This window comes from Doryrhamphus excisus, chromosome 4 (genome assembly GCF_030265055.1).
Source record: "Doryrhamphus excisus isolate RoL2022-K1 chromosome 4, RoL_Dexc_1.0, whole genome shotgun sequence".
Taxonomy (NCBI): domain Eukaryota; kingdom Metazoa; phylum Chordata; class Actinopteri; order Syngnathiformes; family Syngnathidae; genus Doryrhamphus; species Doryrhamphus excisus.
In genome coordinates, this window is record NC_080469.1 from 15,521,253 (window position 1) to 15,540,426 (window position 19,174).

General features: G+C 39.7%; 1 protein-coding gene across 10 annotated transcripts in view; it reads right to left on the reverse strand.

The window, feature by feature from the left end:
* Window positions 1-19,174, reverse strand: part of slc23a2 (solute carrier family 23 member 2) — a 34,396-nt gene that overhangs the window by 14,170 nt on the left and 1,052 nt on the right. For 2 of the 10 annotated variants that reach the window (XM_058069918.1, XM_058069915.1), the window contains exons 2-3: window positions 4,985-5,033; window positions 1,886-2,103 (exon numbers count right to left, since the gene is read on the reverse strand). In XM_058069918.1, coding sequence (XP_057925901.1) covers window positions 1,886-2,103; window positions 4,985-5,033 — 267 coding nt within the window. Of the gene's footprint in view, window positions 1-1,885; window positions 2,107-4,931; window positions 5,034-14,936; window positions 15,422-19,174 lie in introns of those variants that run through there. The other 8 variants (XM_058069922.1, XM_058069919.1, XM_058069916.1 and 5 more) reach the window with 7 other exon arrangements.

Sequence of the window (19,174 nt, forward strand, 5' to 3'; positions counted from 1 at the left end):
GGCTTTGGAGGGAAGGATGTCTGAAGCTTATATCGGCTACTTTTTTTTGTACAATGCAAAAGTGTCACATTCCGTAATACTTGAGGTTCGAATCAGTTTACCATTAATGTCATACTTAAAGTTGAGCTCTAAAGATTGTGAATGAAATTGTTTTGTGTGTGTTTTGTTGATTGAGCCACAAAAAATTGCTATTACTTTTTATCATTTCTCTTAGGCTAAGTTCACACTGCAGGGTATGAGATGCCGAAGTCAGATTTTTTTAATGTGGTTGTTCATACCACCAAATAAATGTGACTTGTTGATGTGAACGTACCGCGCCCGGGATGAGACGGTCGGACCAGGAGTCAATATTTTCTCAAACAGCAGATTAAGAAGAACGAGAAGAAGAATTTCAGCTAGAGCAGTATGTTCTGCTGTATTTGTTCCGAGAAGTGTGTGTGTGTGTGTGTGTGTGTGTTTGTGTGTGTTTGTGTGTGTGTGTGTGTGTGTGTGTGTGTGGCAGCAACCTTAAGCCGCTTCACTGACAACTATGAAAAAATATGTAAAGAAGAGCTTTTGCCAACATCGGTGAGTATCTTTATGGAACTTTCAGTAAGCACAGCATTACTGTCATTCAAAGACGTACAGGTCGGATATATGCAACCTGTCTGTTCATACTGCAGTCATACCGGATCAATAACCACATACGAATGAGGCCTGAGTCGCATTTGAAAAAATCTGAATTGTGCTGTTCACACTAACATGAACCGTACACATGAACATATAAATACAAATATCTGCAGTCTGAACATGGCTTAATATTTTGGAAAACCCTTGTTAATACTTGAGTGTGTTACTTTGCCTCTATCATTTTTGCCAATAAAAAAAAACATTATTAAGTTCTTTGAGCCATTGGTAATGCAGAACATATCTTATATGTGTAAGCACATAGTTTAATATGGTGGACAACACCCTTGTTAATACTTGAGTGTGTTACTTTGCCTCTATCATTTTTGCCAATAAAAAATAATTGCGAAATGCTTTGAGGCATCGGTCATGCAGAACATATCGTATATGTGCAAGCACATAGCTTAATATGGTGGACAACACCCTTGTTAATACTTGGGTGTGTTACTTTGCCTTTGATCCATACAGCCATCCATGGATGGATGGATGGATAGGATGTCCTTTGAGCGGTTGGTCATGCAGGTCAACATTAAATCCATGCTCCCTCCCATGATCTGCTTCAGTTTGCACATAGGTCAAACAGGTCCACTGAGAATCCATCACTATGACCCTCCACCCAAGTATCACCCATCGGGACTTAAAGGACTCACATGGACTTGAGGTTAGCATTTAACACAATCATTCCCCAGCATATCAACAATCTTGTCTTCGGTCTGAGGAAGCCAAAGAGATCATTGTGGACTTTAGGAAAATACCCCCGGAGCGCAACAGCACTGATCCTCGATGGCACTGCTATGGAGAGGGTGAGCAGCACCAGATTCCTGAAGGTACACATTTCCGAGGATGGTGGTCCAAAAACACCACATTGCTGGCAAACAAGATCCCAAAACAGAAAGTGAGAAAGTGCTCCTTTTATTGTGGCACCCCTCTCACTGCCACTTAAGCCTTCTGCCTTCAGGAATAAGGTACCAGACCTTCAGGAAGCTGAACTCTTCCGACTACTTACACCCTCTACCCCTGGGCAGGAAGACACACACTTAACAACAACTACTTGTGATATTTTTACACAAAGATATATGGTTTTGCACTATAGACTTTGTGCAGTATCTTTTTTTTTTTGGTACCATCAAGTTTTTAGTCAGTTTTAGTGCATCCTCATTCTCTGTATGTCTTTCATGTATGGAAAATTCATCTGAATCTTGAAAACACATGCATGTACCGGAATGGGGTAGAAGTCCGCTCCGTGTTTGCTCTCCTCTTCATATTTCCCTCCGTCGCTCCCGCTGTCCATTGACTTGGAGGAGGTGTTCTTGCCCACGCCCATGTTTGTATCACCAGAGTCCACCCACTCTTCCTCCTTCCCGCCTTTGTCTCGCTCCGGCGTCAACACTGCAGATGAGTCCTTCAGTCTGATTACATCATCCAAAGACGTCTTATCTGCTTGGAAGAAAACAAGACAGAGGATAACTGGGATTAATATCAGGATTAAATGAATTCAAGTTCACATCAGATGCTCCAAAGTTGTTTATTTTCCCTCCTCCCTACAATCATTGTTTACACTGGTCTACAAGCGAAATGTTTCCGGAACAAAAGTAGTTTGTTAGTTTTCTTGGTTTAGGTCACTAATAAAGAAAAAGTGAGAAGTCAAAATAAGAAATTTATGCAAAATGAGGCAAAAACAGTAGTTTATCAGAACATAGTGGTGTCTACAAGCAACCAGATTTATCTAAAACCCTGTCTGCATATTCCAATTCATTCATTTTAATGAATGTCAGTTTTGACATAAAATATTTTGTTTTTATTTACAGAAATCCGTCTCTTGTAGACAAATTTCATGAACGATGGCAGAACCTGACTTTTGCATCAGAGTTTCTTGGAGACGACAAAGCAGATAATTATAAGCAGCTGGTGGCAAACATCCTAAAGTCCTACAACGAATTGAACTGTGGAGAAGTGAGTGATGAGCACGGGGATTCCACCAGCACAAAGCAGCAATGGAGAAATTATATCAGGGAAAGTGGAATCCATCTATGCTTACTCACTACTGTTAGAATGTAGTCTGGGATGAGTATATATATATATATATGAGTATATATGCTGAGTATAAAAGTACCGTTCAGATAGTGAAAAGGGGAACTTTGTTGATTTACGTGATACTTTAGCTCGTTTTTCATAAGATATACAATCACCTGATGTCTTGAAAAATGTCTTGTATAATATTTCTTGACAGATAAAGAAGTGCCACTTAAACCTTTTCAAAATAATTATTTTTAAGCAGAAATTCGTAAATATATTGTATAAACAGATTTTGATGTAAAACAATATCATTGAATATATCGAATACATCAGCTAACCAGCATAGTTATCAACTGATTTCAGTTCATCTCATCAAAATAAATGAGATTTAGCCACTTTTGTATATCTCAGAAGCAGATCGAATCCAAAATTTGTAGACCAGTGTTATCAAATAGAACGACAACCAGCATCTTTGCTGTTCTACAGCGGCTGTACAGACAACAGTCCAATCCAGAACAGCTGTTGGAATTCTGAACTACTCATCAATAATTCAAGTATGGCAGAAAATTAGTTGTCCATGGAGGTAGCAGAAGAGAGGAGATAGAGAGAGAGCGAGGATGCAGAGAGCGTTCAAAGTTAAGGAAGACAAATGAAACAACATGCATAACAGTACGAGTGTGAGATTGAAATCCTAAAAAAACAGTAGGTAGTCTGTCTTCATTCTGGTGTCACGGCAACTTTTGTTTGTGTAAAACGAGGCCTTAAGGTCTGCCACGTCCCTTCGTCAATACTGGTATTCAAGAGACAGAGTCGTTGACAGAATTCATTAATAAAAGGCTCCAGTGCCAGAATTGTCACAGGTACCACTCTTCCAAAAGTATGTAAATATATATTTTTATTTAATCGAGTCCCATCATTTTGACTGCTCAGAATGCAGAACTGGCAGCTTTCCAAAAAGCATTATGAAAGATTGTTTGGTCTGCTAATCAGCCAGACAGTCATAAAAATAGACAGTAAACCAATGCCTAACTGGTCCAAACACAAAACTAGTAAAGTTAAGTTATTTTAGCTATATGTAAAAAAAAAAAAAAAAACAACAACATAAAAAACAAGAAAATCTAGTTTCTTGTTAGAGTGGAAAATATCTGAGACACAGCAGAATATTCCAGAAAACATGACATTCATAAAAAATGTGGAAATGAAACAGGAAGCAATCTGCCGGTGCACTTTGCTGCACTGCACTGTTTTGGATGTCAGACCTACAAAGAACTTGCAATGATATTAAAAATTGTAATCGAGTTATCTTTCAATGAGTTATCTTTCAATGTTTCAAAAATTTTTTTGTATTTTTGTGCAGGCACAAAGAGGTGATGATGTGACTCCACAATAGCAGAGAGCACTATTGTTGCAGTTTTAAGCCAAAATATTCAAACAAAGGTTTGAAAAATCTGAAATGTTAATGCCAGTTTGAGAAAAAAATTAAAAAGTGCATGATGAGGGGTTTTACAGTCTTAAAATGTGTAAAAATCTTGTAAAAAATAAAGCTGGCTACTTTGTGGATATCACCATTTGCGGGTTATTTTTGGAAGGTATTATATATATATATATATATATATAGACACTGTATTTTCCAGACTATGAGTCACACTTTTTTTTTTCATAGGTTGGCTGTTCCTGCGACTTATACTCCAGAGCGACTTATACATTAAAAAAACTGTTTATGTGACATAAACACTGTTCATGTTTATTTTTTGTGTAGCTGAATAACCCCATATCAGCCTGTTCTCTATTTTTTGTTGTTAAAACTTGCCTTCCAGGAAGACGTAATGTCTGTTTTGGTCAAGTAGTTTGTCAAATAAATGACCCGCAAAAAATGCGACTTATACGCCAGTGCGACTTATGTATGGGGTTTTTTTCTACATAATTATGCATTTTTGGCCTTGTGCGATTTATACTCCGGAGCAACTTATAGTCCAGAAAATAAGGTATACTATAAAGTGCAAGAACTAAAAATCTTTTCATACACTTTTTCAGATATGTTTGTTATTTTCAGTTATTTTAATACCCCAGTGGACAAACCACCAAAACCAATAATACAACTTTTTGTGTTTATAGGGGATGGAGAGTAGCGGAGGCCCCATGCTATATATGCTTTATAAAAAGAGGCTCCCTGTCTCACACTTAATTTTAACTTTTTATTTTTGTGACGGGTACCAAATTTCTCCACCCCACTTAATTTAAAGATTTACCTAAACCAGTCCCTCTGTTTTGCGGTGTGAAAATGTTGGGATAGGTGAAATACCTAGTTGACACATCCCATCACTCCTGTCAATCTGGACGGCTGGGAGCATCTGTGTGGGGGGGCAAGACAGGGAGAAAGAGAGCGAAAGAGAGCAAGAGAGAGAGAGAGAGATAAGTGGAAGAAAAAGAGTGAAAACAGAAGGAGAGTGAAGCAAAAGGGATGGGTCAAAGACAGGAAAGAGCAGGGAGGTGAGACACAAGTTAATTGGACACATGATTTATTCATAACAAAATTGATTAGTGAATGGTTATTATTAGGGAATGCCTGGTATACAGTATTTTAGAGCCAACAATGCTGAAATTAACAGGGTGTCCATGTGATTTATTTTTTTTGTAAAGTAAATGGAAAAAAAGGCCAGCAGAAAAGAAAAGTTGCAGGTGCAACTTTTGCATAAAGAGGTGAAACAGAGATGAGTGACTGGATGTTAACTGAAAATCTGTTATAGGCAAGCAGATTGTCTCCAAGGTCGTACAATTCAGAAACCTACCAAAACTTTCACCAAAGAACGCCTCAAAGGTCTGTCTTTTGATGCTTCTTTTTTGCTATTCTTCCAAAAGATGATGAAAAGAGAGAGAAAATAATAAGAGGAGGGTTTTAACAATGGTGAGTATGTGGACTTGTATGTTTTAGAGTGGGTCAATTTCTTTTTACACCTTAAAAAAATGATTTAACGCTGATTTGGAGTGCAGTATGAAGTGGAAAGGAAAGCATAGCTCTTTTTGACCACATGGCCACTAACTGTATTAACAGTGGGACCTTGGTTAGCATCCGCCCTGTTTAGCATGCTTTTTTGTTAACATAGTAAAAAGTTTTTTCAAGAAAATATTCAGTTTTAACATAACTATTTCAAACGGTTGAAGCTTGAAAATGGTTAAGAAATAAATGAATACTGTAAATAAGAATCAGTATGACCCAACGTTTGTGATGGGAGTAAATTCACTCACCATTTGCATATTATCCCAACAGGCTAATCAAAATGTCTGATCCACTTCCTCATCGCCCACATAAACACAAATAATAATTTACAGCAGGATCGTGAACACCACTGTTGCTTTCTACACTATTCCTTCTGTGTATTCTCCCGTGACTGTCGATATTTCTGGGTTTTTTTTGTACACATTCCTGCTACCCTCACCATAGTGGTGTTTTGACCACCTGTGCAACGTACATTGTCATTTAAAATAAACCTGTGAATCATTTGGGATGTCCCATCCTGCAACCCCGATAGTGAAGCTCCAAAATACGCTGTGTCATCTCAGAAAGCAGGCTAAAATCATCACACAGGAACTGAACAATCAAAAGGTAGATACATCTGTAAGGTCAAACATAATCTGTTCCGCCTTCTTACTGCTATTGCCCAAAATTGGTTCTGTTGCTGCTAGGGGTGTCGCAAGTGTAGTGTAGGTAACCCATGGAACTCTCCGTACCCTCGGTATTTGGACTTCAACACCAGTTTTTTTGTGTTGAAAGAGAAGACTACGTACAAATCTGTTTTTCCTCTCTAAACTTAGTGGGTGCGGCTTAGCCCCCAAAAATAACAGTTTAAAAGTTTTCAATGAAGTGAAATCCACTATTACTCAACTGCTTATTCCACTCTTTTTTATTGTGACTCATAGGAATAATCCCTTCACAATGCCACGACAGTAGATAACAAAAGCTTCAAACGTATGTTGTTTTAATGCCTGATGGGTAGATTGCATGCAGCACAGGAGGAGCACGCCACAGTCTAGTTGCCTGACAGCATCCTAATAGCCTCTGGTTGTGTGAAGCTCTGGCGAGTCATGTATAAACACCGCTAATCCAGTTCCGCCTGATAGGCAGAATCACTTTCAACGTCGTCTGTGTGATGACGTGGCAGCTGACAGATAATTCATCCATGCACAAGAGGAGTATGAGGAAAACATGGGGAGACCAAAACAGAACTGAACATGGGCATATATCTGAGATGGCACTCTTTGATTAAAGGTTATTAAATAGCCCATAAACGTCTCAAAGACAGTTGAGCAAGGACAATGACTAAACAAGGGTGTGGTGGTAATTTGACATGACAGGCTGGCACACGTCTCTACCTTGATGTGTAACCATGGCAAATGGACGCTGAAGCATGACGAAGGACTTCACAAAAATGCGTTGAGTAAGTGGCGCTGCACGTTAAGCAGCCTGACATCTTTAGAAGGATGCTCTAAAACCTCTGCCTTAGATAACAAAGAAAAATATTCCACCAAACTGCACAAAATGATGTAGGTCAGTGTTGAATACTATGTATTGGGTTTCCATAGTCAGCAGCTGCCCAAGTCAGAGCGTAGACATTGTTGACATCCTCCCACATGGAGTACAGGCCAACACAAATACCTGTTGTAGTCTTTTCACTACGCAATGATGTTAATATAAGTGGATAAGGAAATTATGGAGTGGTACATATTCATACACACAAGTCATAAATATAATCAGATGGCTATCAGTTCAAACACAATCGTAACGCACGTCCATGTATGAGTGGGTGGGTGGTTGGGTACTTGACATCAAGTCAAGAGTCCATGTGAAAGCATCGTATTTCACAATGAGGAGGGAGACAAAGGGCCGCAAGGCCATGATGAGCTCCCTGACAGTTGAGCAGAGATAAAATATCTCACACACATTTTATTAAAAGGACAACTTTAGCTGTCGATTCTATCCTTCAAACCTGCTGTCCCAACCTTTCTGAGCTCATGGAACCGAAACACTAAACAAGGGGGTAGAGGGTCGTATGTTATTGTAATGTAATGCTACAGTCAGGCTGATATATAAAACAAGAAACTTGCAGAGGAAAAAAAATGAAGAAAATGAATACTGACTCACCATTTGTACCATAGTAGCATAGTCGTTTGCTGTGACAGGTGCAGCGTGTTTTTACCAGACTGAACCATGGAATGGCAACAACGTCTTCAATGCCATTGTGGAAAGTTCTGGGTGGTTACTTTTCATTTTAATCCAAAGAGATGAAAAAAAACAACTCCTCCCCACATAAACACACAAGTGGTTTGGCTCATTAGCATGGAAGCGACAAGCACGAGCCAGGTGAACTTTGTAGAATTTTTTTCAAAATTAAACATTCACCCTTGTTTCCAAAATTTAAATGCATTTACATCAAATTTGATGTAATTTTTTTACAAAACATGTCTTTTTTAAAATCATTCTTTCTGGAAGACATTGCATCTGACTGGCAGTATTCAAGTGGACTTAAAGGGGCACACACTCACAAGACAATTGGCACTGCGCTTGGGCGCGGTTGGCGCGTAAAGTCCAGTTGGTTGCACCAGGTGGTCACGGGCCTGAGCACACGTGCCTTCAGGCCGATCCAACACCATCCATCACCACTCCATCTCATAGCACCCTCTCCCTACCTCTGGACATTGGGGAGAAAGCCTCACTCTGCAACCAAACTCAAGAACTCCTTACCACTGCACGTCCGTAATATTGACTCGCTTTACATCTTCAAAGCCAGACTCCAAACTCAAGACTCAAGACTCAAGACTCAAGACAACAAGATTACAGACTCCCACTAACTCCTTCTATATTGTGTTTCATTTGTTTATTTTATCCATTGTTTTCATCTGTATATTGTTATAGGTGCACTTGAAATGTATTATTGTTATTAAAACCCACAACATTAATAATTATTATTCTAAATTACAGGTAATTATTCTAAAATCTACAGGTAATAAACAGGGGAAACCGGTAACTTATCAAACATATCTTTGGTTTAGTCTGCAGTTGGCAGTTAGCATGTTGTCAGTCAAGCAACAGGTCTTCGTTACACAAGAAATTGGTGTAGTAAGGACAGACAACTAGATTACTTCATTCATTCATTTTCTACCGCTTATCCTCACGAGGGTCGCAGGGGTGCTGGAGCCTATCCCAGCCGTCTTCTGGCGAGAGGCGGAGTGCACCCTGAACTGGTCGCCAGCCAATCACAGGGCACATATAGACAAACAACCATTCACACTCACATTCATACCTATGGACAATTTGGAGTCGCCAATTAACCTAGCATGTTTTTGGAATGTGGGAGGAAACCGGAGTACCCGGAGAAAACCCACGCATGCACAGGGAGAACATGCAAACTCCACACAGCGATGGCCAAGGGTGGAATTCAACTAGGCTGTCCGAGCTGTGAGGCCTGTGCGCTAACCATTTGTCTGCCGTGCAGTATACAACTAGATTGTTTGGATATTCTTTTTTTTTTTTTTTTTTTTTTTTTATTTGCCAATGTTGTGTCGCGTCCTTAGTCAACAACAAGAACACGTACTAAAATATTTAAGGTAACCATTCATCCATATTCTACCGCTTATCCTCACAAGGCTCGCGGCCATGCTGGAGCCTATCCCAGCTGTCTTCGGGCGAGAGGCAGGGTACACCCCGGACTGGTCGCCAGCCAATCAAGGGATTTAAGGTAACCAGACTAAATTAATATTAAGTCCCATTACCAAAGGCAGTAAGGCAAAAGTCATACGATATCACAATTTGTGAAATTTCTGGCCTCTTAGAAAATCTGCGATCAATTCTAAATGGTGTTACGGGAAAGTGGAAACGTTTAAGACACAGCAGCATAGTCCTAATCAAGATTGTGTGATACAGAAAGGAAAATCTGTAAGGCTATAATGCCAAGAGAATGTTTTACCCCTCCCTAATTCATTTTCCAAATACAAAAGCACTCAGAGTGCGCAGACCTACGGCAAACACCATAGTTGTCCCCATATTGTGATTTACACCATAAATATCAGCACTACATTTACTTTAGCCACATATTTAGATTCCTTGACCATGAAAATATACCATTAGCAATTACATTCACACTGATATTAGAAAGTGTTGTTCGGAGTAGTTGGGAAGTATTCTGGGAGTGTGACCAATCACAGCGGAGTGGGCGTGCCGTGCGTGGAATGAATTAAAGACTGTTTTGGTGCGAAGCACAAATCCCATATTGCAAGGAGTGGCAGCTGCAAGAGGCAATTGTACATGGAGAGCTCCGATGCACAGACAGTTTGTCACTCCACCTTGAAATTCAAAACTGAATGCACAAAATGCATACCGGGACACCAGCGAAGCATACAAGCATAATTAAAAGTCTAAATGCATGCCAAGTTTGATAAATGCATACATGTTGTTTTCATAGCCAAAGTATTCAATTACAAGACTTGACTTGTTTGAATTTATCACATAGAAATGTCAGCATTTTGTGTTTTGTTTCATCATGCCAGCAATTTGGTTCATCAAATTGATGCTACTTTATGGCAGGCAAATATTACCCACTGAAGGTTACATACCTAAAAATGTAACTTTGATACACGTGTGCATTGAAGTTGTTAACATGCTGTGTATGCCAATAGGGAGTGTCAAATGAATTGTATTTATTATGAGGTTGGATTGGTTTGAATTGGTTGAGAATGAGAATTGGTTGAATTGGCATCAGACAGCAATACAATGATTTGGTGGATGAAGGAGATGCACTTTAGAGTATGTGAACAAGGTATTTCTCTTTTACTGTATTTCAATACAATAAGCTTGTCTCTTGTTTCATCCAAGTTTTATATTCATTCGTTATGTGAGAACCGTTTCAATGTAACTCAATCAAAGTCTCCACCTGCTATCACTTCCTCTTCCTTGTGGTGCATCAACATCCAATCAAAATTGTGAAGTGGCAAAAGCAGAGTTTAAAAAAAAACTGCAGACAATAGCATATAAAAAGATTTCATAAGAGCACTACATGGGACATGATACCAGTCGGGTTACAAAACCACAAGGCTCCCGCTAGCTCGTATGATGCCCACTTGGACAGCAGGTGGCCTCGCTGTGCAAACATATACATCACATGGAGAAAGCAACGCAGTGGGAGAGATGCTCAGTTTGAGATCAGAAGGACAAAAGATGCTCAACCTCTGAATGTTTCACTCTTTTCTCACAGCAACACCAACCCCCACACAGCATGCTGCCTGCTGCAAATAAATGAGGAATGAAGTCTTGGACACCTTTCTCACAAGCCTGTTGGCCGAAAAAAATGTAACTGTACACTCTTCCTATAGGTTACCACTTGACCTTCCCAGGCCTTTACCCTCCCACTGAGCCCAGCAGGAACACTTTAGAGACATACAGTAGAGCAAATACTTTAAGCCAAGCTCCAAGCTAGACACATCATCAGCATGCATTAACACGACTGTGCGATAGAATTTAAATATATCATTTAATCTTATCATGAGTCAAATTTATTTGTATCGCCCATTCCTAAACAAAAGTACCCAGACACACATCTTGTTCAATGAATTAATCTGACCCCTTGTTTGCCCCTGAATCTAACTTTGTGTCAACGGTTTAAGGGAGGCCCTTTTCTTTTCAGTGCACAAAGCTGAACAAAGACGCACAAAGGCATGCTTGGATGAGTCGGGTATTGTGTAAACCTGCACAGACCCCTGACTTCAAGAATATCAAACACCTTTGGGAATGAACTGCAACTGCGATGGTGAGCTAACAAACTTTTCTTCAATTTTCCCTTCCGGTATGTGCAGTGATGATATGGCCCAATACTTTTGTCTATCTAGTGCATGGGTTTTCTAAGTGTGAGTGCAGCATCTTGCGAAACATGAAGAAAAAAAAAAATCACACTCAGTTACGTTGAAGGAAAAATAACCTATTTCGAATGTCTTTAGGAAAAATAAAGTCCAGTTTTTCAGGGTGTAGGAGGCCCTAACTTTTGGGGGTAGGTTTACTGTGCCACTGAAAATCCCTGGCCTAGTGTATTCAAGTTCAAGGATTTCTTACAGTTGAGATCAAGAGATTACAATTAAGCAACAATGTAACACAATAGGATTTGTGACATGATGAATCTGCTCTCTCTGAAGTGGGAAAACACTATTCTATACTGTATGACTCCATACTGACTTTGAGTTGAGATTTTTTCCACTGGAGTGGCAGCAAACATCAGCGAAGACACCATGATACTCAATGAAATATCTGTCCTATCTTTGAAATTAACCACCAACTCAAGGAAGTCTTAAATGGGGCATTGTGGTGGTGGTGGTGTGTGCGCAAAAACAAACAGAAAAAAATAACAGGAGATAAGGTGAGCGCTGCAGAAGGTCGATACTGAGGCGGGGTCTCTAGTCTTGCTCAAATGATACCAGAGCAAAGTGATAAGAGATGGAAGGCATTGAACCACCAACAAGGTTACCCGGAGCAACATGGACACATGACTCCATAAAAGCTGAAACAACAATGAAGTTTTACACACGTTCTCTTGGCAGCCGGGTGAACAGGATAATAACCAATCTCGGGGCACATTTAACCATTCCAATCAATACAATGGCTTCACATGAATCAAAAGCATAGAAAATTGGCACTCTAAGTATCGATGTTAAAATTCAATTTACAATCAATTATTTATTGTCAATTAACTTCACAAAAAATAAAAACAAACTGGATACTTTTTCCATAAATGTACATGTGTGGTTGTCTTCCTCCTCTCACACACCAAACAGGCTAGATGACAAGAGGGTTCGCTTTTTGCATCTGTCTCAACAACCCGGGAGCGTTGGTTCTATAGCAGAATGAACGGCTGACATCTGCATTGACATAAGGTGAACTAAATTATTTCTGAGTTATTTCTTCGTCCGATTCTTTTTTTTAAGTTTGCATACTTTCCTGCTTTTTTCCCCCGAAAGGACCAATTACTCTGTGATGGAAAAAAAAAACCTTTGCAAATTAATTAGGGATGCATTTTTCTCAGGCCGCCACTGGTCCAGCCATCCCATCACAACAACTGATTAAACTTTGATGAGGTTCCAATATGCTTTCCCGTACTGATTGTCCTGAAGAGATGCTGTGCAATATTCAAGTGTCTGCACAAATGTCTCAACTGGGGCTTGACATCAAACTGCAACATTCTAATGGAACAGGACACAACGCTCACCCACAAAGATGCCATAAGTGGAATTTACATTTAATTTATTATGGTCTGGATATAGCTACCGTGTACCAAATATTTTGGCTTCACACACTTGTGAATTATGACTTCATGCTGTTAAGCATGGAGGCAAAATGTCATATCGCAGTTTGAATATCGCACCCTCACCAGATCGCGTTTGAAAAAAAGGGGGTTTCTCCTCTCATCCCATGTGGAAGTGGTTAGTTTTTGAATTTTTTAGTGTTTCTAAGTTTACCTAACTACTTAGTTTGCTAGCAGCAGCCACCTCTTGTTTCACTGCAGTTATACCGTAGCCTCCGCAATGTGTAAACAAAGAATAATAGGAGTGTAAAAGTGTCTATTAGGGTGTTCTTTCTTGTCTACAGGGCTCGAATAACGTTCAAACCCGTATTTATATTGTCATAAACCGGTTTTTAATGCTCTTACTTTGAAGAAATTCATTTATGGCAATCGAGTCTGGGATAGAAATTAACCGCGATAAACGAGGGCTAACTGCATTTTCATCATTGGATGTTACCTCACGGTAATTAATGATATACAAGCACAGACACCTGCTCAACGTGGGGGGGAGGGACACAAACATTAGCACACACAGAACTCTGGTATCAGAAATGTATTGGTATACGGATCAGATAAAAAAAAAATGTGGATCAGTGCATCCCTACTTGAACGTGATATTGGGCAATGAAACGAAGAGGGTTCTCGGCGTGGTGAGAATGTCTCCAAGGATGCACTGGTGTGCAGCGGTCAAAGGTATAGGGGGTGTGTTCAAGTCAAAGAACACGGCAGGTTGTCCTCTCTTTGGTGGATTTATTAAGGTTTATGATGTGGTACTGTAATAACATACATACACAACAAATACACAAGTAAATAATAAGTAAAGTAACGTAATATTACACAAACCCATTGATGAGCCAAAGGCACGCTACACACAGAAATCAACAAGAAAACCAAGCAAACATGACGCTCACTAGAACAACAGTTAGTCATACAGTTAGCTTGAATACTGATATTAGCACCGATGAACAAGGGAGCCTAACTTTGTGAAAAGGGTGCACAAACAACTGCAGGGCTCCCACATTGGAGCCAAAAACTCACCTCGATGCATTCACGCACAGCATCAACCCTGTGAAATGGTGGATGAGGCTCAAGAAGGCTCAGAGATGTCATGAATCGCTCAACCGACAACCGACAACTGCGCACTGTGGTGCGTTTACTGACCGCTGAACACAGTAGGACAAAGCTCAAAGCTGAACATTATCTGTGACACAATGTAATGTAACAATGTAAATTATGGGATTTCTAACAGGCAACTGTCGTCTTGTAAGTAATGTTCTGACAATTGGACAACATTAAAATTTACAGGCACCTTTACTGCCAACCTACAGCAGTGCTCAGTTTCAAACACACATTTACTCCCCATCATCGTTTTCCACACCAGCAACACGACTCTTGTATGTAGGATTAACTTGAGCACCCCAGTGCTACTTTGGTACATGTATGGCCTTTTACTTATATTCATTTTCTACCTCTTATCCTCACAAGGGTCACGAGGGTGCTGGAGCCTATCCCAGCTGTCTTCGGGCGAGAGGCGGGGTACACCCTGGACTGGTGGCCAGCCAATCACAGGGCACATACAGACAAACAACCATTCACACTCACATTCATACCTATGGACATTTTGGAGTCGCCAAATAACCTAGCATGTTTTTGGAATGTGGGAGGAAACCGGAGTACCCGGAGAAAACCCCGCCTCTCGCCCGAAGACAGCTGGGATGGGCTCAAGCACCCACGTGAGGATAAGCGGCAGAAAATGATTGAATGAATGAGTAGCAAAAATCAGAAACACGTCACACTACACTTTTGGAAAAACATGCACTGGAATCACCTGCCTGCCCTGTTGGCACGTGAAAGATATTACAGACCGCACATTTAAATATTTAAACCAATGATTGATTTTATATGATTTTTAATATACTACTTGTTAAAACTTACCAGACACAAACGCTGTATTACCACCAAGTATCAGATTGGTTTGGCCAAAACCTGCCTGTAATTATTCAGTACTGGATCGCAAAAGAAATCAATGGTCTTGCATATCAATACTGGTCAGCAAAACATTGATAAATGTAAGGTGTGGAAAAAAAAATGCATAATTTTCTTTGTACTGTGATGTGGGGTGGTGGTGGGGGGGTGTCTTAAAGAGGAACTGCCCTTTTAGGGAATTTTGCCCATCTGTCGCAATCCTTATGTTAAAAATGCATGTAATACTTGCAGTCTCTTGCTGTACATTGATGATTTAAAACACAACTATTTACTTATTCATTCAAAATGTACTCAAGCATTTATTAAAAAAAAACAAAGTAAATAGAGTATTTTTAACATGTGTGTTAGACAAGCGATTTCAGTCAACAGTGCCCTGCTGCTATTAAATCTAACAAAATGTGATATGTTCTTGCAAGTTTTTTGTCATAAACTGAAACTGATACTTTATTTTAATATGCAAATTGGTTAGAAAATAATTGAAACTGACACTCTTTCAATACTCTTTTCAGGAGAATGACCCGTAAGTTTCATTTTTTTTGTTTCATGACAAAATATACTAAAATAGTTCTGAAATGTGAGGGTGTACTTAAAAACATGTTAAGTGTAATGTCTTTGTCTAAGACATAATTAGTGTTTTAAAAGTGCACTGGGATTCAGGTCTTATAGCACACAGCCTAAAGCACCTTAAAGCAACACTGATAGCATGTTAAGTCACACCGCAAAAGCACTAGCATCTGCTATGATTAGTTGCCGTTTGTTTCCAAGAGATCAATAAACGATCCCCAAGGGTCACTCCCACCCACACAAAGAAGATATAAACATGCAAATCTAGTATGCAGATCTTGTGGATGATTTCACATTGTAGATATGTAATAAACATCATTATGTATTAGAATATCAAGCATCCAGTGCAGTTTTTTAAGACTATAAAGTGTTCACTCGCATATGAATTAGATTGTGCGAGTAGAATTTTTTTTTAAAAAACAGCAAAAGTTCAAGGACATATTTCAAACCTTTCATCCGCATTTTGCTCTTTAATACAAGTGAATCAAACTAGAGTAAAGATTTTAGGGAATCTGTTTATAAATAGACAAGTCTCATGTTGTCTCACTGACATAGCTAATTGTTATCAGTTGGATACTGAAGCATTTGCGGGAAGGTTGACTGATATGTCCGGTGAAAAATGAATATTAATAAAATTGTTGTCACGCTCTGTGTTGTAGTCTGCGTGTCAAGTTTCATTATTTTCCATTGTTATGCATTAGTTCCTGTTTCCATGCGCTTACTTTGTAGTTACTTCTGATTCTGCTCCGTTGAATTACGGTTTATTGGCGGATTCCTGCTGCTGCACTCCATTTTACCTGGTCAGTCTGAACAACATGCTTAAGTATGACAATTGTGTTATTTAATAAGCTCCTATTTCGGAGCACCTGTGCCCCAGTGACTCGGTAAAGCGTCCAGCCCTTGTTTTATCAATTATATGCGGCAACATTGTTCAAGACTTGCTGCACAAGTATTACACAGTGTGTCATGCTACCATAGAATATTTAATTCTCATTTAACTGGACAAGGCACCATCAAACTGAAGATTATTCAGTACTGGATCACAAAAGAAATCAATGGTCGTGCATATCAATACTGGTCAGCAAAACATTGATAATTGCAAGGTGTGGAAAATAAATGCGTTATTTTCTTTGTACTGTGATGTGGGATTGTGGGGGGGGGGGGTATCTTAAAGAGGAACTGCACTTTTTGGGAATTTTTTGGGAATCAGTCGCAATCCTTATGTTAAAAATGCATGTAATATTTAGCCCTGGTTTTATCTTTTATATGCGGCAACATTGTTCAAGACATGCTGCACAAGTATTACACAGTGTGCCAGGCTACCATAGAATATTTAATTCTCATTTAACTGGACAAGGCACCATCAAACTAGAAATGTAACATCACAATAAAGGCTGTGTAATTTAAAAGCAAAAAAGGTTACTTCAGCAAACACTGTACTAAAATCGTCTCATTAGACACCCACCATTCAAAGCACCCACCCACACCCCAACATACACACTGGTTCAGGTTGTACAGTGGGAGGACATGGAATGACCCTGCACTACTGTGTAATCTCAGTCACATGCTGCTAGGAATAAAGCAAACACAGCCAGGAATCCATTTCTACAGTACAACTCACTTGACATCACTGTGCCTGTGCCCACTTACAGTTTATATTCAAATGACCAACGTGTCTTTGTTGCAGTGACAACTGGCCACTCATGTAGTGACGCGAGTTGTGACGCCACGTGACTCATGCACATTGAATTGAACTTCATACGTGTCATTTGTGCTCATATGCAATGAAGCCAACTTTCACCAGTGTGTTGTGATAGTGTGTAGTTTGCTCATGTAACACAGTCTTACATGAGCAAATTGTAAATTAGGCAGTTTAATGCAAACAAGCATTAAAGTGAAAAAGGCTGTTCATCAGATGATCAAAAGCTTAAGACCAGGGTTGTACAGTGAGACTATAAATTACGACTGTGTGAGTGGAAAAAAAAAGGAGCGCGTACATTTTTCAACCCTTTCATTCGCATTTTGCTCTTGAAATAAGTCCATACAAAACTAGAGTAAAATTGTACAACTTTTCTTTGTTCACATCAGCAACTCTCGCGTTGACACTCGATGACGTCCAAGCCGTACATGCCAACTTGTGTGGGTGAGAGCGTGCAGCTGTACTCTCAGACTTAGAGCTAACTTAGCTATGTTATCAGATGGATACTGTAGTGATGCAGGAAAGATGACTATTCTCTGTGACGAAACATTTTCAGGTCAAAACGGCAAAGTATTTTATCGTTTCAGCCTCTCATCTACACAGGAATGGAATTTTTGTGTGACCAACAAAAGGAGACTTTGGACCAAAAGATTCAATGGAGGACTTTCCCAGCAAGTATGGTGGACTGAGGCAAGGAGGAGGGGCCTGACAGAATCATGCCTGCTCTGACTCATCTGATGCAAAGGATGACTGGAGTTCACAGCAACAGACACACATGCTCAGTCCTGTTGCACCTTTGTAGAGTTTTCCTTTAAATTAGCTACTCTTGCTGATTGCTATATAGGATATTATGTACTTCTCTTTTAGAAGATGCTAAAAGAAGACTGGTTGAATTCCAATTCTATCCCACATCTTACCCCTTAACCACACTGGATTTGTCGTGGCAGTGGTCCCAGTCCTATCCGTCTTGCCGCCAAAGTGCCACTCAAACGGTAGTCACTGCAGGGAGCGTCCGATTTGGCTGCAAAAACTACGCTTGCGAGAGCAGATGTTCGCGCGAAAACTAGCCTTGCATACAGGAAGTAATTGTAAACAATAGCCATATTTGTTTGAACAGCCACGGTGTCATAGATTTCTGTGTTTTGTTTTGTTTTTTTTGGTGCAATAGGAATTGTTATTGTTGTTTGGGTTTGACACGAACATCTAAAAATTGATGCACCGGAGTTCAGAGTTCATGCATATGGCTGTATTGTGTCAGCTCTATAGTCTCCAGAGCTCAGTGGCAGTGCTTCGAGCATATGTCCGCCTATAATGCACCTCGCCCGGCCAGGGCAGGTGATCATCACCGCTCCAGAGTGTACAGTATACATGTTTTATATTAGAGATCTATTCTCCGTTAAGTGGCAAACTTGTTTTGTGTCTCTGTCATGATGACATGAAAACCCAGAACATACTATACTCATTGTTTCCTTGTATTTGAAAATGAAAGTGAAGTCAATGTATTTTTTTTTGGCTCTCTGACTTGCAAGACCTGATATTTTACCATTGTAGATTATCTGTTTATGCTGATTTACTATGCAAGAAGGTGATATATGAAGCAACAGTGTTGCCTCAGGTTGTAATAGTTGTGAATATTTACACCCTTTACCCATTTGGTTAACTTGGCTAACAACATTTTCCTTGTGTTTTCCTGAAGAAGGGCTTGTTTGCACATATATACTTATACTCCGAGTTTGAGTATACACAGCAATTAACACATTTTTGTACAATAAATGCTGCAGGTAAAAGATGGCCTGTAATGGGTAGGAAGCTAATGCATACTATGTGGACGAATTCTGTACTGCACAGTATATGTACATACGTAGCTGTAATTACATTCTAAGCATCTACTTGTAAGGTGACACAGCCTTACAGTTCAGTGCAA